Raw genomic sequence first — 20,947 nt, 5'->3', positions numbered from 1 at the left:
AAATGTTTAGACCTTGAGATTTCTTAAGCCAAAACAAAAATGGACATAAATTTAAGATTTTAATCTGTATTTGCCAAGCTCTCATCTCCAGACCCTCTTTCTTCCCTTCACAGCCAAGTTCTTTGAAAGCATATTCAATATTCATGCCATTATATTGCTTTCTTTCTCACCTAGTACACTGAGTTTACAGCATCTGGCTCTGACCTCTCCCACTCCATTGGAATGGCCCTTCCTAATCTAACCAGTCATTAGTATCAGCAACATTTTACTCACCGTATCATTTGTCTTTCTGTAATTTTCAGCCCTGTTGACAGATTCTTATTTCTGGAAAGCCCCTCCTTTGACAATGTCAGCACCATCTTTCTGTTTCTCCTCTCCTTGAATGGTTTCTTCCTGTACACCTCCTGCAACATCCCCTAAACCAATGGCCCTCAACCCTTGCTGCATATTAGATTCACTTGAGAATCTTTGTAGAATTTCCATGCCCAGATCAATTAAATCAGATCTCTTGGGATGAGACCCAGGCACAGTATTTTTTAAGGTTACCAGTGTACATATATCCAATATTCAGCCAACATTGAGCATTATTGTCCTAAATGCTAGCTCCCTCAGAGTTCTATCCCTGACCCTGTCACATAACAATTGCTCAATAAATATTTATTTAATTAAGTTCATCTTGCTTTAATGCCTCACAGTGTTCACAGAATTCATTCTAACCAGAGACTGAAACAAGTAAAACAAACTTTTGGTTTGGACTTTTTGGTAGGAAATCTATTAGAATTACCTGCTTCACAGGGCAAGGTTTCTCTCTTTGTGTATTTCCCATCTATTCATTAACAACCTATGTAGGTAGACCTCTGTTATTCTCCTCTTTTGGAGGTTGAGATTAGAACCTGGTTTATTGGAATTAGCCTTTAAACCAATGTACAGATCTTTCAATTATTACTTGTTTTTTATTTTTCATGTAATGTTACAATTTACAATTTACTTTGATTGGCATTCTTGAATTCTATCCATGATTATATGCTCCTTATTTTTTTGTCTTTGGGCTGGCTACAAATGAAACTGTTCTATAAGACCCTGTAAAATATATATCCTTGAGAGGTTTTCAAAACAAAACAACTCAAAATTGTCCTCAACAAATTAAAATTTTAACTAGGATCCAGGATTATACAAAACACTTTGAGGAATTAAGGCCATTCCCAATTCTTTCAAGTGACTTTTTAGGGATAACTACCCAAGAACCCCTGCTTCATGATCTTAAGGAGCAGGTATTGGCAGCTGAGTGTGTGATAAATATGTGATCTGGTGAATACAGGAGCAGTGATTCTGTTGACTTTAACATGTGGGTGTATATGTTGTTGTTGTTGTTTTTCTTTCACTATCACTTCCTGTAAAGGCAAAAATATGCAACTGAGAAATACTAACTGTAGTTGTATATATTGATTGTCACAGAGAAAGAGTGCACACTCACACTAATTTCTATAAATGAGAAAGAGCTGGTAAGCCAAGTCATTAATTAAAGTCATGGTCACACTTGTTTTGGTAGAACATATTCACAGGTTTGACCTAACTCAGAGCTCCTCCGTGTAAGAAAGCCATTGTTGCTCATCAGTAAGATGTACTGTTCTCAATTTTGTGTTCGTACAAAGGATCTGGCCAGTCTGAGCAAACCACAACCTACTTCAGGCAGCCTCTTCACAGATAAAACAACTCTGGTACTGCTTAAACCAACAAATACTATCTTTATTGGCAGTCCTACAACATTGAAACATAAAAACAGATTTGCTGAAAGCATTTCCTTATTTATCCCATTCAGTTTATGTGTAATATACACTGGGACACTCCAGCAAATTTGATTACAAAGATATTTTGAATATCACTTCATTTTACTTACCATTAAAAAAATAATCGACTACAGGAAAACATGTTCAGTGAAAGAGTTGATGACAGTGACCTAATCCATGGCTTGCTTGGTGGATAGTTTCACATTTCTTGGAATGATTGCCTCCAACTAACCATCTGAATTATTTTTCAATGTGTGCTTAAATCTGGGAACTGCACTTTTAACTCACTGGCAGCTGTGCCTTCTTTCTCCTCAAAACCTACTTTTCTGTGGATATAAATTGTATGTCTTGTAATCTCAATACCCAACCAAGAACATCAAGACCTGTGTCCTTTTTTTCTTATTATTATCTATATATTTAGAATATCTAAGACAGCTGGTCTATGGTAGCATTATATTTCTTACATGTATACTATATAGCTCCTGAAAATTTTCTGGAGTTCAGTATTTCATAATATCTGGAGCTCCCATACTTTCCTAGCACTAGAAGAACCATTTATATATATATATATATATATATTAACTTTAATAAAATTTAAAGGGATGATTGCATCTGAAAACAATAGTTTGAACATTAGATGATAACCCAGGTCCCCACCCCTGCAGATAGACAATGAGGAGTATAATTGTAAACTTTTAAAATCCCAGACTCAAACTCTTCTAAATGAGTTGCAACTAGAAGATATGTGATTTTTCTCTCAATTTTATTCATTTCACAGAATGTTCATATTTCCTTTTACATGTGTGTAGAGTTATATTGATGCACACTATTTCCATATTTTTCAAAAAGCTTTAGTTAGCAGCTCGAAAGGCATCAAACAAGTTATCCCATTTCTGCTTCAGGTGGCATCTGTCTGCAAGTGCCCTCACACAAATCTCCACAACAATTATATAACCAAGATTGGCTGGGGAGGCAGGGATGGGGTGATTTATTTTCAGGTTATCAAGAGAGCTCAAAGTAAACAAGTGTGATAGAAATCTTGAAATTCTCTTCAAGGTAGAGTCTTGTTAGTGCTGCAGTGATGGGCTTTGTCCTTTGTTTAAATTTTGCACTATGGTATAATCATTATAGTATAAACATATCAAAAAATGAACCTTGTTCCCTACAAGTTTAGGTTTCAAATCAAGGAGAATGCACATCAACCATTAATCAATCACCCATGGACATGATTAGAATTGGAACAAATGCTATTGTTCTTTAAGGCCATTATGATACTACAAAGCATTGTTCTAGAATCCTGAAGATTCACTCTACTTCCTTACATGCCTGTTTATACCTAGGATAAGCATTCTTGTCCATTAGTGTTGCTCATTTTTCTGTCTGTTAACTGAACTGAAGCTCATTTTTAAAGTGAGCTATTAACATTTATTTTTGTATGAGGATAAGTTGTTATGTATATCACTTATATATGTGCCCGTGGGTTTAGAATTAAGAGTCAGAAGTCATTTTATAGGTAGGAAACTATTTACAGCATAGAATGGAAGCCATAACTGCAATTATGGCTCTGGCTTCTCTGGCTGAAAACGATGTGTATCACTTTCATCTCCAGCTGTTCACATCCTAAGGATTAAAGCATTTAAGATTTTTTAATGTGGGCTCTAAAACATAATTTGTGGTAATTACAAAGAATAAAAGTTTATTCTATTATATAATATCTACATTTTCAACTTTTTTAAGTTCAACATCACGAAGTAAAAAATCAGTCATCGGATAAAAAATGTGTGGGTGATTCAAAATGAACCTCATAAATGTGTTCAAATTGTTTTGCTTGCAAAGTGCAAATTTTTATTTTATATCCAACTTTCTTCCTTACTAAACAAGTCATATGTGTGCTATGGTGGTGAAGGCTATTTTATAGGCATTTTCTTTAAGCTCTAAAATAGACATACATTTAAGAAACATTTGATACAACACATATTTCTTTTTAAATGCTCAGCCAAGACTTAGGTTACTGTTTGAGATCACATACAAGTGTTCCTTAAGCCCCTCACATACTAGGAGAGTATGGAACTTGACATCCCAATGGTAAGATACGTGTGGAGCAAGCAGCCCTGCAGCAGCTCCTGGCTGTGGATATGTCCTCCTCTCCCTGAGCTCTTGCAGGCAGCCCTTTGGGTTCCTTGTCTACGTCACCCCTCTCTCAACATGGTGCTGCACACAGTCTGTCTCTCTTCCATTGATGAAGTTGGGTCAGCACCCTTAAGGTGATGCAGGGATTTGTGGTAGTTATTTTGATAATTTGATAATCTTTTAAATAACCTTTTAATTATGATAAAAGATTATTTTCAATGAGATGTATAACTAGAAGTATAGATCCATATGACTGCTATAAGTTTCTATATATGAGGTTAATACATGCTGTTGATAAATGGAAGTAAAAAAAAATGGTAAAGATTTAAGCATGACAGCAAAGGAGAAATAGTTTCAGGTAATAGAGATATACAGAAAATTACATTTCTGAATTCCCAACTGAAATACCTCCTTATCTTAAGCCAGTACCTTAAGTCAATAGAATAAAAATTTGTAAAATTCTTTATGATTTGTAAAGAGCTTTCAAAAATAGGTGTCATACACAAAAATACCTTTCTTCTTAACATGCCTTGTGTAACTCTTTTTCTGAAAAAGAAAATGCTCTGAAGAGCACCACTTAAAATTCCTTCCTCCAAAGTTCATTGTGTGTGTGTGTGTGTGTGTGTGTGTGTGTGTGTGATAAAATGTGTATATTTTATTAGGAATTACCCGGACTACTTTCTCATTAGGTTACTTGTCAGATTCTGAATTAATGACCTATGTCACCTTGAGTTAATCATAAACAACATTCCTGTGGCTTGCCATTAATGTTAACATAAAAATCAACAGAATCATTGATACCAGTTTTGAATGGAAAATACAGAAAGAAATAGATTTCAAATTATACATTTTACTTTACATCAAGAGTTTAGATTTTAAACACATGTATTATACTTTTTTCTCCATTTTTAGTTTTTTAAAATAGTTACTTCAGCAAAATGTTATTACTAAAAATAATATATACAGAAAAGAGAATGAAAGCAAATGTGATAAAATGTTAGCAATTGAGGAATTTGGGTAACGGGCACCTGAGAGTTTTTTGTACCATTGTTGCTATTTTTCTTTAAGTTCAAAATTATTTCAAAATAAAAGGTGGCAAAAGTTTCTTTTTTCACTATAATAAACATACTGACTTTAAGTACTAATAACACTCTAAATCCTAGATTTTCAGCCTTTAAAATGTTTCTCTCAGAATGAGGATTTTTGTCAATGAGTAGCTTCTCCATGTTTTCTGTCCACTCTGGGAAATGTTTTTGTAAATGTGTATACTCATATGAACAGCTGGTGAGTAGGAATTCTTTTACCAAAAGACAGACTTCAAGGAGTGGATGTGTTTATGTGGTTTCTTTCCCCTTGCAAATCTTTTGTCAACTGACATTTATTTATTAATTAAATTTCACAGCACTTTGAGGCTGTTTTTGCATTTTGAAATGTTAGAACCAGAAGAAACCTAAATAGATTCTATTTCACAGATAAAAATAACTCCCTGGCACCTGCCCAAGGTTGCAGGCTGGTGAAACAAAGCCAGAACCACAATGCAGTTCTTCTGATCCCTGTCCTGGGTTCTTCCCATGAACAAACAAATAAGTAAAGTTGAGAAGAATCAGAGCCTGACAAAGTCACTGCTCATGCAGAAGAAAAGGTTGCTCCATGTATTTGAAGGAGAGGAGGGGAGGGACAAAAAGAAAGAGAGAGCGAGACCATTTTTTTCATGTGAAAAGCCAAGAATGAACCTAAGGCAGGAAAGAGGGAAACTGGAGAGAAGAGTAGCACTGAGGCAGGTGGCAGTGGTAACAGATGGTGGCAACTGGAGGCAGCAGAGACCCCCTAACAGGAAGGATATAGTCCTAAAAGATGCAGCAAATGAAAGAGAGAATATACCAGAAGCAAAGAAACTCTAGGATGTGTCTTCCACGTTGGAAGAGAACATCTACCAGGCAGAGAGAACATCTTTGTTGTGCTTTAATGGACAGAGACTCTACCTTTTTCATCTTTATTTCTACCCTCCCCTGTCTACCCAAGAACATACACATAGCAGGTGTTCCTAAAATATTTGAAGAATTTTAGTACATGACATCATTTACAATCTATACAGAGATAGTGCCACACACCTAGGTGAATTTCAAATGCCATCTCTTGATATAAATCCCATACATTCTTCCTCCCTTGATCTGCAATGGGTAGAAGCATTAAAAAAATGGACCCTTTTCACACAGATGGTGCCAAAAATGAGGAAGGAAGCCCCTGTTCCTCCTCAAGCCAAAGCCAAAACGAAGTCTTTGATAGCAAAGAAAGCAGTGCTGAAAGGCATCCACAGCCACAAAGGAGGAGGAGGAGGAGGAGGAGAAGAAGGCAGAGGAGGAGGAGAAGAAGGAGGGGGAGGGGGAAGGAAGGAAGGGAGGGAGGGAGGGAGGGATGAAGGAATTAATATCACCTGCCTTCCAATGGCCCAGGACACTGTGACATGGAATGCACCCTGACTACCCTCTAAAGAACTGCCCCAGGAGAAAAGAGCTTGACTGCTATGCCATCACCCAGTTCCCCCTGACTACCAAGTCAGCCATGAAGAAGACAAGACACCAGTGCACTTGTGTTCATTGTGGATGCTGAGGCCAACGAGCACCACATCAGACAGGCTGTGAAGAGGCTCTGTGACATTGACGTGGCCCACGTCAACACCCTCATCAGGCCTGATGAAGGGAAGAAGGCATATTTTCAACTGGCTCTTGCCTGTGATGCTTTGGATGTTGCCAACAAAATTGGAATCATCTAAAATGAGTCCAGCTGGCTACTTTTAAATATAAAAAATGTTCACTGTAAAAATAAGTGGGCTAAACTTTAAGAGAGTTACACACAATTGGTGGGGCAATAGAGAGTGACCAGTTTAGGAAGCAGGGTTGCTGGCTTAGTTTGGGAAATAAGAGAAGGTCTCTCTGAGGACATGAGACCTGAATGATGAGAATCAAGCCTTTATTGTGTTATTAATCTGTGCTGAGTAATCTACACTAAATTTTTCTCCTGCCAGGCTTACAGCCTCTCTCGGCCTGTGGTAAATGCCCTTCCACACTACGCTATGAGTCTGAAGACTCAATTTAGTCATCTCAAAACTCTCCTGAAATCACAGACTGGCCCAAAATATTTAAGTTTATTGTCTAAGACCTATAGCTATGGAAGTGCACCTTCTGTGGGCTTTCTTGCTAGTGCATCCTTTCACAACCCACACTCGAAATTCCATGAAAAACAAGGGAGACTTTGACTGAGATGAGGTTTCCTTGCCTCCTTGATATATTCTGTAAATGATAATTCATCCAACCTTTTTCAAAAGAGAATTCATGCAATGTGAACAGAATAGGGGTTACATATGCTAAACAGCTCAGCTTCACTGTAGTTAATAACTTCCTTCATCTGCTTTAAATGTAGTTTTAATGCACAGGGCAAAGCAGAGGACTTTCTGAGGAGGTAGATGAGCTTCATTTATCTACATATGCTTAAAAACAACTAAGCATTTTGAGATCTTAGCTGCTGTAAAAATATATAATATGTTGTTTTAGTCATGATCGTTTTGCTGAAAGTGCTTTATAAATCTGAGTAATAGCATTTTTCTCCATTGGTGTGCCTGGAGTTCGTAATGCTAACAAGTATCTGAAAGGGGATCCCCTTGTTTCCAAGTTCCTCATCTGTGCCTGTAAGGCCTGCCACAAAAGCATGCCATGGATTTTGACACACAAATAGAGAAGACAAATGCATTGATTCGGACCTTAATCAATATAAAGTTCTGATATTGATTTTTTCTATATAAAACATACAAAACCGCCTTTGAACTTTGCAATTGCCATTTAAGCTATAACATGCTGTCTGCATAATGTATCTAATAGTAAAGTAATTGTAGGTCTGCATACTGCTCCAAGGTTACCTTCCACTGAGAAAACTATGAAACTTCAAAACATTGTTCCCGTTTTTTTAAGAACTGGTTAAACTAAATATCTTTCAGGTAACCTGCCTTTTAGACCAGCTGGTTCTGTCTCATTTTTATGTATTAGACTTTGTTTTATTTAAAAATGCACATGTACCTTTTTTTTCTGGTGACACCCTTGAAATGAGATTTCAATTTCATAAGGTTCTGAAAGTAGTGACTAAAACTTTTGCTTATCAAATGCCCCGGCTGCCATTGACCTAATTCCTCCATGAAGTTGCCAGACACAAGTTCTCTCTCTGTCTGAACTCTTGTAGTGCATGGTGCACAGCATTTATCTGTCACATCTTACCTTGCATTTTGAATATGTATTTACTAAACTTATCAGTCAAGATACTTGTATACTTTAAACTCATTGCAGACAAGGAATTTGATTTAACATCTTTTTGTCTATTAACTAACACAGTGCTTTTTTTTCTTTTCTAATTTTATTTTAATCATTGTTCAAGTACAATTTTCTGTCCTTTACTCCCATCCTTCTTATATGGCGTTTAATGAATTTAAAAACATAAAATATATAAAATTAAAATTAAACATTTAAAGAAAAATAGCCAGTAATTTTAATCTGTGAGCGGAGCAGGGACATTCTTCCTGAGTCAGTGGTTATCTGATACACTTCAGAGTAAGAGCTGCTTTCCTACCTGAGAACTGGTGAGTGCCCTGCATGTGAACATTGCTGCAAGTCATCGTGCAGATGTCATGTATGTCCTCTCTTCTACAGACTGTGAAGTAGGGACAGAGCAAGAAGGCAAAGGTGTAGAGACACACAATCACATAATTCTTCATGTCTCTTTTGCAAAAGAGATCATCAGACCTATGTTGTTCTGGAACCATGATCGAACAGTAACTGTTGTTCATTGTTTTTTATTTTATGCATCTTAAATATACTCAATGGCAAATTATTATTAATGTGCCAGATATTTTTACTTTGTTAGATGAATATCATGAGCTCCACTGAGTTGTTCATTGTTGATGAGATGTGAGTATATGAGGAAATGGAAGCTTAGAGAGTGTGAAAATTCCGAAGGATTATACAGCTGGCTAAGTGTCAGAGCCCAGATACAAACCTGTTTGTTCCTGGTTCTAAATCCATTTGTTGTTTTTGTGATCCACAGCTGTCTACTCTAATGAAGTACATGTTGTTATGACTGAAACATTATGTAAATGTTTGTAAAAGATTCATATCTGGAACTAGATGAAAGGCTTGGATTGGGGGAAGTATAACCCTAAAATATACTTAATTGATATTCTATAAATTCTGGAACATAATTTTGTCACTGCTCATCAATACTCCCTTACGTTTTGAAACCTTAACTGTCTGTAATTGTAGCATAGCAACTAGAAACTTTTTGTTACTATGCAGAGCAGAATCAGCGCTGACTGTAATGAACTACCACTTCTGGAGAGAGAAAAATATGACACCCTCAGTTTAAGGGCAAGGTCAGAGGGAGTGATTTATTATACTGTGTAAAGTAGGGGTTTAGGTTATTACTATAAAGCTACATGTTATTCACAAAGTTTTAAGTGAATTGGTAATGTGAATTTTTCTGTATGTCTCATTTCTTGTTACAGAATGAATATGTAAATGAGGATATTGATGCCAGAGTTATTGAATATGAAGATAACCGGCCCCTCCTAGATATGTTTCTGCAGAAGCCAATGGGCTTACTATCCCTACTCGATGAAGAAAGTAGATTTCCCAAGGCCACTGACCAGACTCTTATAGGTGAGTATTAAATCCAGTATGTCTATGTCATTTTTTGATACAGTCATCTAATTCTGAATGGTTAAAAATAGATTTGTAATTGTTTGGAAGGAAATTGCTGTCATAAAGCCTGCAAAGCCTTAAAGACAAAGCTTTGGATCTAATACCTGGACTAGTGAACATTTAGAATAGGGTGAAAAATTTTATGACCAATTAAGTAAGTTTAGACATTGAACTTCTCCTTACTTTATGGCAGACCCCCAACCATAGGTCAGAAATGACCTTAGAAATTAGAAGACAAGGCAAAAGGAAGTTCTAGAATTTGAAAAGAGCTAATGGGAAGGAAATAAATTCTGGGGGTAGGACCTGGCAATCTGTGTTTTTTTTAAGATTTTTTATTTATTTATTTTTTAGAGAGAGGAGGGAGAGGGAAAGAGAGGGAGAGAAACATCAGTGTGTTGTTGCCTCTCACATACCTGCTACTGGGGACCTGGCCTGCAACCCAGCTATGTGCCCTGACTGGGAATTGAACCGTCAACCCTTTGATTCTCAGGCCAGCACTCAACCACTGGTGCACCGTCACACCAGCCAGGGGGCAATCTGTGTTTTTAAAAGGCCCTCCAGGGGACTCTGATACTTGCTCAGGTTAGAAAACTACTGCTCTGGGTTATAACAGAATGGTAGAATTCATGATACTGAGTTTTGCCTTACCATTTATAAATATATTCCATACCTGCATATATTAGCTATGTAAAGTTTTCTTGTACTGCACATTGTCCATTTTATTAAGAAAGAGATCATTCTGTCAATCTGTATTTTTTGAGGATCTCCTGCATAATTGAGATTGGAGTTTAATTTTTTTCTATAGAAAAATTTGAAGATAACCTAAAATCGCAGTATTTCTGGAGGCCCAAAAGAATGGAACTTAGTTTTGGAATTCACCATTTTGCAGGAAAGGTAAGAACTTTGAAGAATTATGAGTTTCTCTTTAGTCTGTTGTTGAATGATCAGGGTAGGTGTGAAATGATGGCCCAAAATATACACAGATGGTTACAGTGAGATAGCTACCTGTTTTGTCCCTTGTCTACCCCCAACTCTGCTCTCCAGCTTCCTGCAGTCTGCCCTGTCCTTCTGCAGCCACTCCCACTCCAAGGTGACCACTTCTAGCATCTGGCAAAGGGGGAGGGAGGAAGGAAGGAAGGAAGGAAGGAAGGGAGGGAGGGAGGGAGGGAGGGAGGGAGGGAGGGAGAAGGAGGGAAGAAAGGAAGGAAGGAAGGAAATAGAAATCCTTCTTAGTTCAGCAAACACAAGGTAATAGTTTTTTTAGGGAATTTTTATTAAGAAACTAAGGGAAAACAAGAAGGAAAAGAAAAGACAGCCTTGAACAGCCTGTCTTTCTGATGCTGACATCTGGCTTTGTGTAAGATTGGTTAACAGTGGGTACCTAGTTTTTCCTTCTGTTAGTGATAGCTGGGAACATCTATTATAAACTGCATTTTTTCAGACATTAGGCACTTCTCTCTTCACTGCAGCCTTTGTCTCTCCTCCCTCCCAACAGGAGGAGGAGCCAGGCTGCAGGTATGGTCAGGGAGCTAAGCTAACCCAGGTAGATGAAATTGGCTAATGGACTGGTGCATAGTTAGAAGAAGAAATGCTTATGCATCACCAAATATACATTCCCACACCAGATCAAACCTCAGCACCCAGAGGACATTTTCCTTCCCTTCTGCAGAGGATAACAGGTCATTCCCTCACAATGATGTTATAAATATGGGAGGACTAAGAAGATATTAAAATCAGGAAAGAATGCAATGACTTAAAAATGCATAAACAAAATAAAATAATGCCAAACACTGAGCACTCTAGTTTACTAGAACTGTAATATTCCCCAGACTTGTCACACAAAAAAAATCTCAATATTATAATATAGTCTCTCTGATGATTTTTAGCATCTGATTTTTTTAAAGCCTCCTTTAAAACAGCCATTAACGATTGCCTATGATCACTTTATCTACTTTTTAGTAACTGTATCAGTCTGCTGGGGCTGCCATAATAACAAAAGCACCACAGTTAGGGGGGCTTAAACAACAGAAATTTATTTTTTCACAGTTCCGGAGATTACAAGTCCAAAATCAAGTTGCCAGCAGGGTTGGTGTCTGGTGAGGCCTCTCTTCCTGGCTTGAAGACAACTGCCTTTCTGCTCTGTCCTCACATCTCCTTTTCTCTGTGTGCATGTGAGTGAGGGTGAAGAGAGACAGATCTCTGATGTATCTTCCTCATTTTATAAGGGCACCAGTCCTATGGGATTAAGACCCCACCCTTATGACATCATTTCACCTTTGTTACCTGCTCAAAGACTCTCTCTCAAAACAGTCACATTAGAGGTTAGGGATTCAACATAATAATTTTAGAGGAACACAATTCAGTTCATAACAAGAGCCATCTTACAGAAATCTTTGGGTTACACTGATCTTTAGAAAGTCTTTAAATTATTTGGTAGTGCCAGAAATGTGAGCACCCACAGTGGACTTAGACCACACTACTATGGAGACAAAATGTGTAATGACCAATTTGCTGCAGTGAACCGATTATCACAGAGATCAGAATGCCTGGGTGGCCCCTGTGCACTTCCTGCACGCCACCCCCAACCTGTCAGAAATGCACCAAATGGGAGGAATCAGACTTCTCTTTTCATTTCAATCCAAATAAAATCAGTGAGATGAATCGTTCTCTGACAAGGTTTACTGTAAACAGGGAGAGGTTTGCTTTTCCATCCAGGTTATAAGGGACTACCTTTATAAATCTCTGTATACCTGTCACTCAGCAAAGGGTAAACTCTCAGTAAATATCTACTGATGATGATGTGACAGTGACACTGATTGTGACGATGATAACATACTTTATCAACAGGTCCTCTATAATGCAAGTGGGTTCTTAGCTAAAAATAGAGACACTCTTCCAACTGATATTGTGCTACTTTTGAGGTCATCAGAAAACAGTGTAATCCGGCAACTAGTCAACCACCCTCTGACAAAAACAGGTAAGCTAAGACAGTTTCCTTTAAATGAAAAGGTTTCTCAGGCCTGATCAAATAGTTTCTGATTGTGATTTTCATGAGTAAAATCCTCAATTTTTTGTTGGTTTGTTTTCAGCTCATTAAATATGCAATTATTAATGTCCTCTGCCTGATCACCTGAAGAAAATACTAAAACATAAAGAAGGCAGGTTTTCATGAAAGAAAGTGAAGCACTCCCCAGAAAATAAGTGATGCCCTAGCTGCTCACAGGAAGAATAGGCTCCCCTCCAGAGAGATCAGAATTGCCTGTTTCAGAGTGACTAGCATTTTGGTTTAGTGAGCTCTGCCTGATTTATTAAAAACTCACATGGTCTTGTTCCATTCAGCTATATACATTCTTGGATTTGCTTTTAAGTAGAAAAAATGTGTTTTGAGGTTATTTTCTTTACTGGCATTTAAAGTTGTTCTCTGTATTTTTAATAGTTTTATTTAGGTATAGCTGACATAAACAACACATATTTTGACAGTAAAATTTGATGAGTTTAGACGTACATAAACACCTGTAAAACATCACCACAATCAATAATGAACCTATTCATCACCCCCAACTGATGTGTCTTCATGACCCTCTGTAATCCTTTCCGCTACTCCTCCCCACCTCTAACCAACTGTTCTAGCATTTGTTGAAAAGATGTTCATTCCCTCAGTGAATTTCTTTTGCAGTTGACTCTACAGGAATAGGTCTATGTTTAGGCTCTCTACTGTCTGTTACTGGTAGTTGTATCTTTCTGCTAGTGCCATACTTCTTGATTATAGTAACTTTATAAAAAAGCTTGAAATCTGAAGTATGTTACCCAACTTTGTTCTTTTTCAGAGTTATTTAGGCAATTATAATGCCTTTGCTTTTCCACATAACTTTTAGAGTGTTTGTCAACTTCTACCAAAAATCCCATTGAGACTTTAGAATAAACTGAAGCTATTAGATTCATTTTAGAAGAAATGACATCATCACAATATTGAGTCTTCCAATCAGGAAGCACAATGTAGCTCTCCATTTAAGTCTTCCTTAATTTCTGTCTGCAATAGTTTATAGTTTTCAGTGTACAAATCTTGCACATCCTTTTCAAAATATCTGCTAGTATATCACATTTTAAGGTATTATAAATGGTAACTTTAATGCAAATTCTGAGTGTTTAATTAATTTTTGTCTATTAATCTCTTGCCCTGCAATGTTGCTTAATTCATTTATTAGAGTAGGTTTTATTTATTTATTTACTTATTTATTTTTTGGTAATATTTGTAGAATGTTCTACATAGATGGTCACATCATTTATAAATAAAAGGGTTTCTCTGTTTTTCCTTCTGTTTGCTTTTTATTTCTTCCTCTTTCCTGGTTGCACTGACTAGAATCACCAATGCAATATTGAATAAAAGTGGCAAGAAAGGACATTCTCACTTTATTCCTGATCTTTGGGCAAAAGCATTCAGCTTTTCCCCACTAAGTATGATGTTCTTTACCAGGAAAAATAAGTTAGTTTCTAGTCCTAGTTTGCTGAGTTTTTATCAGACATGCATGTTTGAACTTTGTCAAATTCTTTTTCTGCATCTGATATATTTTATTTGTCTACTTTTTAATCTGTAAACATGGTCAGTTACATTGATTGCTTTTTGACTATTATATCAACTTTTTATTCCTCAGAAAATCTAGACATGGTCATGCTGCATTGGATGTTTAACGTACTACCTGACTCAATTTGCTAACATTTGGTTAAGAATATATAATATTCTATAATATTTGGTTAAGAATATAGAATATATGTATATATATTCATGGATATTGGACTGTAGTTTTCCTTTCTTCTAATTATTTTTTGTGATTTTGGAATCAGAATAATACTGGCCTCATAAAGTGTATTGGGATGTATTGCCTCCTCTTCAATTTTCAAGAAAAGTAAAATTAGTATTGTTATCATTCTAAGTTGCTTTGTAGGACTCACCTGTGCAGCCATCTGGGCCCAAAGGGCTTTTTGTGAGAAGGTTTTTAATGACAAATTCAATTTCTTTAATAAATATGAAGCTATTTAAGTTATCTAATTTTTAATAAGCTTTAATAGGTTGTATCTTTTAAAATTTTTGTCTATTTCATCTGTATAGTCAAAGTTATTGATATCAATTTGATTATATTATTTCTTTATTAGTGTCTGTAGATCTTAAAGCTATATCAGCTCTCTCATTCTTGAGACTGATAATTTCTACCCTTTCCATTTTATTCTTGATAGATTGACATCAATTTTAATGGTATTCTCAAAGAACCAGCTTATGGTTTCATTGATATTCTCTATCGATTTTGCTTTCTATTTGTAGATTTTTTGTCACTTTTATTTTTATTACCTTCTTTCTTCTGTCTACTTTGGGTATTTTGTTTTCCTCCCCTAATTTCTAAGATAAAAAGCTAAGGTCAGTGATTTAAGAAAATGTTTCTTCTTTTCTAATATAGATATAGGCATAAATATGTTATTTACAAGTCTTATATTTAATTTCTAAATATGTTGGGACTTTCAAGACACCTTTTTATTATGGTCTTCTAATTTATTCAATATTGATCAGAAAACATACTTTGTATGATTTAATCTGTTTAATTTTATTGAAACATTTCTATGGCTCAGGATATGTTCCACCTCATTTATGTTTCATTTGCACTTGAAAATAATGTATATTTTGCTGCTGTTCAGTAGAGTGCTCTATAAATGTCAGTTAGTTTACTTGTTTGATAATATTAGTCAAATCTTCTCTATTCTTACTGGTTTTCTTCTGGCTCAATCAATTGCTGAGAGAGGGGTTTTGAAATATCTGACTACAGTGGTCAATTTATTGATTTTTCCTTTCATTGCAATCATTTTTCCTGCATGTATTTTTAAGGTCTACTAGTGGGTACATAAAAATTTAGGATTGTTTTATCTTCTTGATGAATAGACCCCTTTATTATTATTAAGTGACCCTTTACCTCTGGTAATATTCTTTTTCTGAAATCTACTTTGCCTAATAATGATATGGAGACTCCAGCTTTCTTGTGATTCATGGTTGAATGGCATTTTTACACATTTAATTTCAATTCATTTTTGTGTTTCTATTTAGAGGGGTTTTTCTGTAGATAACATATAGTTGGACCTTGCTTTTTTAAATCCAGTCTGAAAATCTCTGCCTTTTAATTGTGGTGATCAAAACGTTTACATTTAATATGATACATTTGGGTTGATCCTACCATCTTGCTATTTGTTTTGTATTGGTCACACCTATTCTTTACCCAGGCTTTACCCTCTCTGCATTTCAGCTTAAAACCTCTTCAGAAAGAGAAATCTGGGGGAATCACAGGGCTCACTTCATTTATTTCCCCTCTGTCAGGGATCACTGTCCTGGACTGCTTTATTCACAATGAGTAAAAACTGCTCCCCCTAGAAAAATATTGTATGATTCCACCCAAATGAGATAGTCACTCTGAGAGACATAAAGCAGAATTATGGTTATCTGGGGTTAGAGGATAAGAGATTGGGTAGTTGGTATTTAACATGTGCAGAGTTTCAGTTTTAGGACATGAAAAGAGCTATGGAGATGGATGGCAGTGATGGTTGCATATCGTTATGAATGTATTTAATACCACTGAACTATACACTTTAAAATGGTTAGATGTCTGCCCTGGCCGGGTGGCTCAATTGGTTGGAGTGTTGGCCCATACACCAAAAGGCTGCAAGTTCAAACCTCAGTCAGGACACATATCTAGGTTGCAGATTCATATGGGAGGCAACCAATTGATGTTTCTCTCTCACATGTTTTTCTTCCTCCCTTCCCCTCTCTTTAAAATCAGTAAAGCCTTGGGTAAGGATTTAAAGACATAGAAAAGAAAAAAACTGTTCCATATATCTTGGGGTTTGTTTTTTTTTTACTCATTTCAGTTAATCTAGTCTATCTTTTTGCTTCTAAAACCAGAAGCAAGTTTTCAATTTTGAGTTTCACAATTACTGTCTCCTTCTGTATCTACCTACAGCATCTATGCATCTAACTTCATGTTTTTCACCCTTATAAAATATGCAGCCAAGTTTTAATACTACATTATGCCTCCTGACTATCAGCAGAACAGTTCGTTCTCTAGCTGAAGAGAACTTCATAGTCAAAAGTCGTATCAGGAACTCAAAACCTCAAACCCATCAAAAGTATATGGGCTTTATATTCACTTAGCTATGCAAACATATAGTAATAACAACAAAAATAATAGATAAATTTGTTTTAAAATTGCATTGTGCTAGGTACTATGCCAAGTACTTCTATTTACTCCTAATAGCACTCTGTGGAAGAAATCCTTTCACAGATGACATTGAGGCTCAGAAATGTTGAGCAACTTTTCCACTGTCACCTCAGAGAAGTAGGCTTGAAAATCCAGGTTCTTCAACCCTGCATTTAAGCTGTCTTCGAGATTCTAAAATAGGACATGGCCTTTTGCATTTATGACTTCAAATATGAAAGAATTCAGCCATTATTAAGGGGAAATGTGGCACAGTTCCTTGCAGCTCACATCTCTGGTTTGGTTTATCATAGGTTTGTTCATCAGGCCGACAATAAAGCAAACTGGATTTATTTTCTAAAATTAAGATTTATGCTAATTTTAGTTCCTATCAAAATGCAGAGATGGGTTTTTAAAAGAATTTTACTGCTTGTTAAATGATTTGATGACTAGTATATACATTTTATTAACATGAAATTATTAATCTTTTACTAAATTTACTCTGTTTTTTTAGTTTTTAGATAAACTTAAAATTTTAGGTTTCATTTAGGTAATACTAAGTATCTATTAAGTAGTCTGTCCTAATCAATGTGCTACTAGCAATTTGTATATTCATCATGCTTCTAAGAAATCTCTAAGTCTGTGATAATTTTTTTCCTAAAACTCCTTGGTAATCCTAATAATAACAATAGAAATCCTTGAAGTTCTTATCTGGAGATCACCTGTTCCTATCTCTCTCTACCTTTCTGTATTCAATAAGTTTCACATCTGAAGGGTGAACAATGCAGTGCGCAGTGTGAGCCCAGCACAAAAGCTGCTGCAAACATTCATCTCAGCAGGGAAGTGGGTGTTGGGGTGAATAGAGCAGAGCGCTGTGGGCCACACCCCAGGCAGAGTTCCTTCCTTACCATCATCTCAGAGCCACCTTTTCAACCACAAAGCACGTGAAGGATTTGCCCAAAACATCTAGCTTCTTCTGCTTATCACCTAAGAGAATGAGAGCAGGAGAAATTTTCTTTCCAAAGAGATACCCAATTCTGGAGATTTTTGAACATTACTGCTAGAATGATAAATTTTTGGATTGTGGGTGGTTGTCCTATTGTGCTTGGCAAGGTGTGGGAGAACAGTGAAAGTGAACTAACATTTCCAGGTGCCTACCATGTGACAGACATACTATCATATTGCATCAAAATTCTGTGAGGTAGACATCATTTTCCCCATTTTATGGATCCAAACTACAACCATAGACTTAAGTAAATACCCCATTGTAACACAATTTAAGTACCACAGCTGGTATTCAAACCCAGGTCTTCTTGGCTTTGAAGGTCATTATTTTTTTCCTACACCATCATATTTTCATGACCTTTGGTTGTAAACATTTATATAGCCCTCGCACCAAGCACAAACTTCTGAATATTAGGTTGAAATTCGCCAGTGCTCTCAGCCATACTTGAATCACTATAACCCCTTCATAGCAATTAATGATCTACATGATTTTTAGGCCAGTTATATAGTTTGTCTTTGTGTTAAAGAAAATCTCAGATGCCATTTAATGTAAACACAAAAGAAGCAAATCACTTCCTTGTCACAATCACCCTATATTTTATAGCAATTAAAAGGAAATCCAAAATTTACCTCTGTCTTTCCATTCTCCAAGCTGGATTTTTTCCTGAATTAAAATTTTCTTATAAATCTTTACATAATATTACTTGATATTTAAGTTTTTTAATAAATAGTTAACTAATGATTTAAGTCTGAATATTTTGGGATCTACAATGCTTAATTTTAATATTTAAGTAATTGGGGAAAATCTTCTAGCCATGAGAATTCTAAAAGATATATTATTGTTATCTATATTCTAATAGGTAATCTTCCACATTCAAAAACTAAAAATGTAATAAACTATCAAATGAGAATTTCAGAAAAATCAGTCAACCTGACAAAGGTAAGAAAATGCATTTTTAAGAATCACTTACAATAGCAGTATTTGCGTGCTTCTAAAAGTAAAGTCTTTTTCTTCATTTTTCTCTTTGATCTTGTTTTCTGCTTAAACAGATATTTATGTTATGTTTGTATTACTGCTAGATACTAAAATAATCATGCATTTTTGATATATTCTTAACTCTTAATTTATAGCTAGTTTTAACATTACACTAAAACAAACTAAAAATGTATTAGCAAAAATAAAAGATATCCACACCCTATGCATGACCAACCCAAGTTCCAATGAGAATTTGAACAGTTACCTTAAAAAATTACCTTAGTACTTCTGGTTGAGGTGGTGGCATAGGTAAATGCGGCTCATCTCCTCACACAACCACATCAAAATTACAACTAAATTGTAGAACAAAGATCACTCAGAACTGTCACAAATCAAGTTGAGTAGAAGTCCAACAACTGTGGAATTAAAGAAACCACATCCATTCAGACTGGTAGGAGGGGCAGAGCATGGGACGAGCTGGTCCCACATCCATGTGTAATAAGTAAAAATTTGGGAAGGATATCTTGGGGGTAAGGAGTCCCAGCCCCACATTAGACCCCCAGCCTAGGGTTCCAGTGCCAGGAAGATAAGTCCCTATAACTCTGGCTGCAAAAACCAGTGGGGGTTGAGTTAGTGGAAGAAACTTCTCAAGTCCCAAACAGTTAAATAACTCACACACAGACTTACTCAGACTCAATCCCTGTGAACTCCAGCACTGGGACAGCAGCTTGAAACGGACTAGTGGCATACAGGGAAGAACTGAAGTGTCTGCCATTAAAATGAGAGCAGGGGGTGGGAGGGCAGTGGGAGGAAAGCTTTCTCCCAGATGGAAAGGTGGACAGAGGGACCACTGCCCCAAAAGGGACAAAGGGACATTGTCCCTTTTCTAAATCTCCATCCCCTCTCTCACAGAGTCAGAAAACTGGCAGGCAGGATCTATATCTGAGACTCCATTAACCTGGCTAACACTGTTTTCTGTTCCCTGGAGATACCCTGAGACTCTGTTCCACCCAATTATGAACCCACCCAAGTAGTTAACAATAACTTTTCCATATGAATGCCTGGTCTAGGCTCATGCTTCACAACTTCCTAAATCCTCTCTAACATGCAACAGCCAGCCTCAGTGAGCCCCCAGCACCTGTCCTCTTGCTAAGTGGCCCCAGGCCCAGCACTCGCAGCAGCCAGCATAGATTCACAAAATGGCTTTGCCTGGGAATTCCTAAGCTCGGCAAATGTAGCAGTCACCTCAGATTGCTTTATAGCTCATGTATGGTAGCCCTGGACAGAACACAAGTGGGGACTGAGCTTGGCCTGCACTACCCAGGAAACCTCAGAGCTTGCTCACCCAGTGGACAGCTACAGACCACATCGAAACACCACAGCCCTGCATCTGTAACAGCTGACCCTCCACGGAGGGCATAGGGTGGTGGTCAGTGGTCACAGTCAGTCCTTATAGCTGACTGGCCTGGCAAAATCCCTCCTTTTGACCTACCAACAGCAATCAAGGCTCAACTACAGAGGAGAGTGTACTCAGCCCATATGGAAGGTGCACGTCAAGTAACCAGCTTGGGTTATAGGGGTAGCTGTGTCAGTGGATCCTCCAAGACAACTACTATACTAGGCCACACTACCAACACAGAGTATCATAGCAGCTCTACCTAATATGTAGAAACAAACATAGGGAGGCTGCCAAAATGAGGAGACAAAGAGGCATGGCCCAAATGAAAGAACAGATCAGAATTCCAGAAAAAGAGCTAAACAAAATCAAGATAAGCAATCTTTTAGATGCAGAGTTCAAAACACTAATAATAAATATGCTCAAGGAACTTAGTGAGGACCTCAGCAGTATAAAAAAGATCCAGTTAGAAATGAACAATACACTAATTGAAATAAAGAACAATTTACAGGGAAACACCAGTACAGTGGATGAAGCTGAGAATCAAATCAATGATTTGGAACATAAGGAAACAAAAAAACAACCAATCAGAACAACAAGCAGAAAAAAGAATCTAAAATATGAGGCTAGTATAAGCAGCCACTCCAACAACTTCAAGCAGTCCGGTATCACACTATAGGGGT

At 36.7% G+C, this 20,947-nt stretch overlaps 1 protein-coding gene across 1 annotated transcript in view; it reads left to right on the top strand.

Annotated features, from left to right (window-relative positions):
• MYO3A (myosin IIIA) overlaps positions 1–20,947 on the top strand; it is a 204,354-nt gene that overhangs the window by 122,740 nt on the left and 60,667 nt on the right. The window contains exons 19-22 of the mRNA XM_028507652.2: positions 9,463–9,616; positions 10,464–10,552; positions 12,506–12,635; positions 18,753–18,832. Coding sequence (XP_028363453.1) covers positions 9,463–9,616; positions 10,464–10,552; positions 12,506–12,635; positions 18,753–18,832 — 453 coding nt within the window. The remainder of the gene's footprint in view (positions 1–9,462; positions 9,617–10,463; positions 10,553–12,505; positions 12,636–18,752; positions 18,833–20,947) is intronic.

This window comes from Phyllostomus discolor, chromosome 1, assembly GCF_004126475.2.
Source record: "Phyllostomus discolor isolate MPI-MPIP mPhyDis1 chromosome 1, mPhyDis1.pri.v3, whole genome shotgun sequence".
Taxonomy (NCBI): Eukaryota; Metazoa; Chordata; class Mammalia; order Chiroptera; family Phyllostomidae; genus Phyllostomus; species Phyllostomus discolor.
Note: the sequence above shows the minus strand (reverse complement) of the source record. Positions and strands in the feature narration are given on the sequence as shown.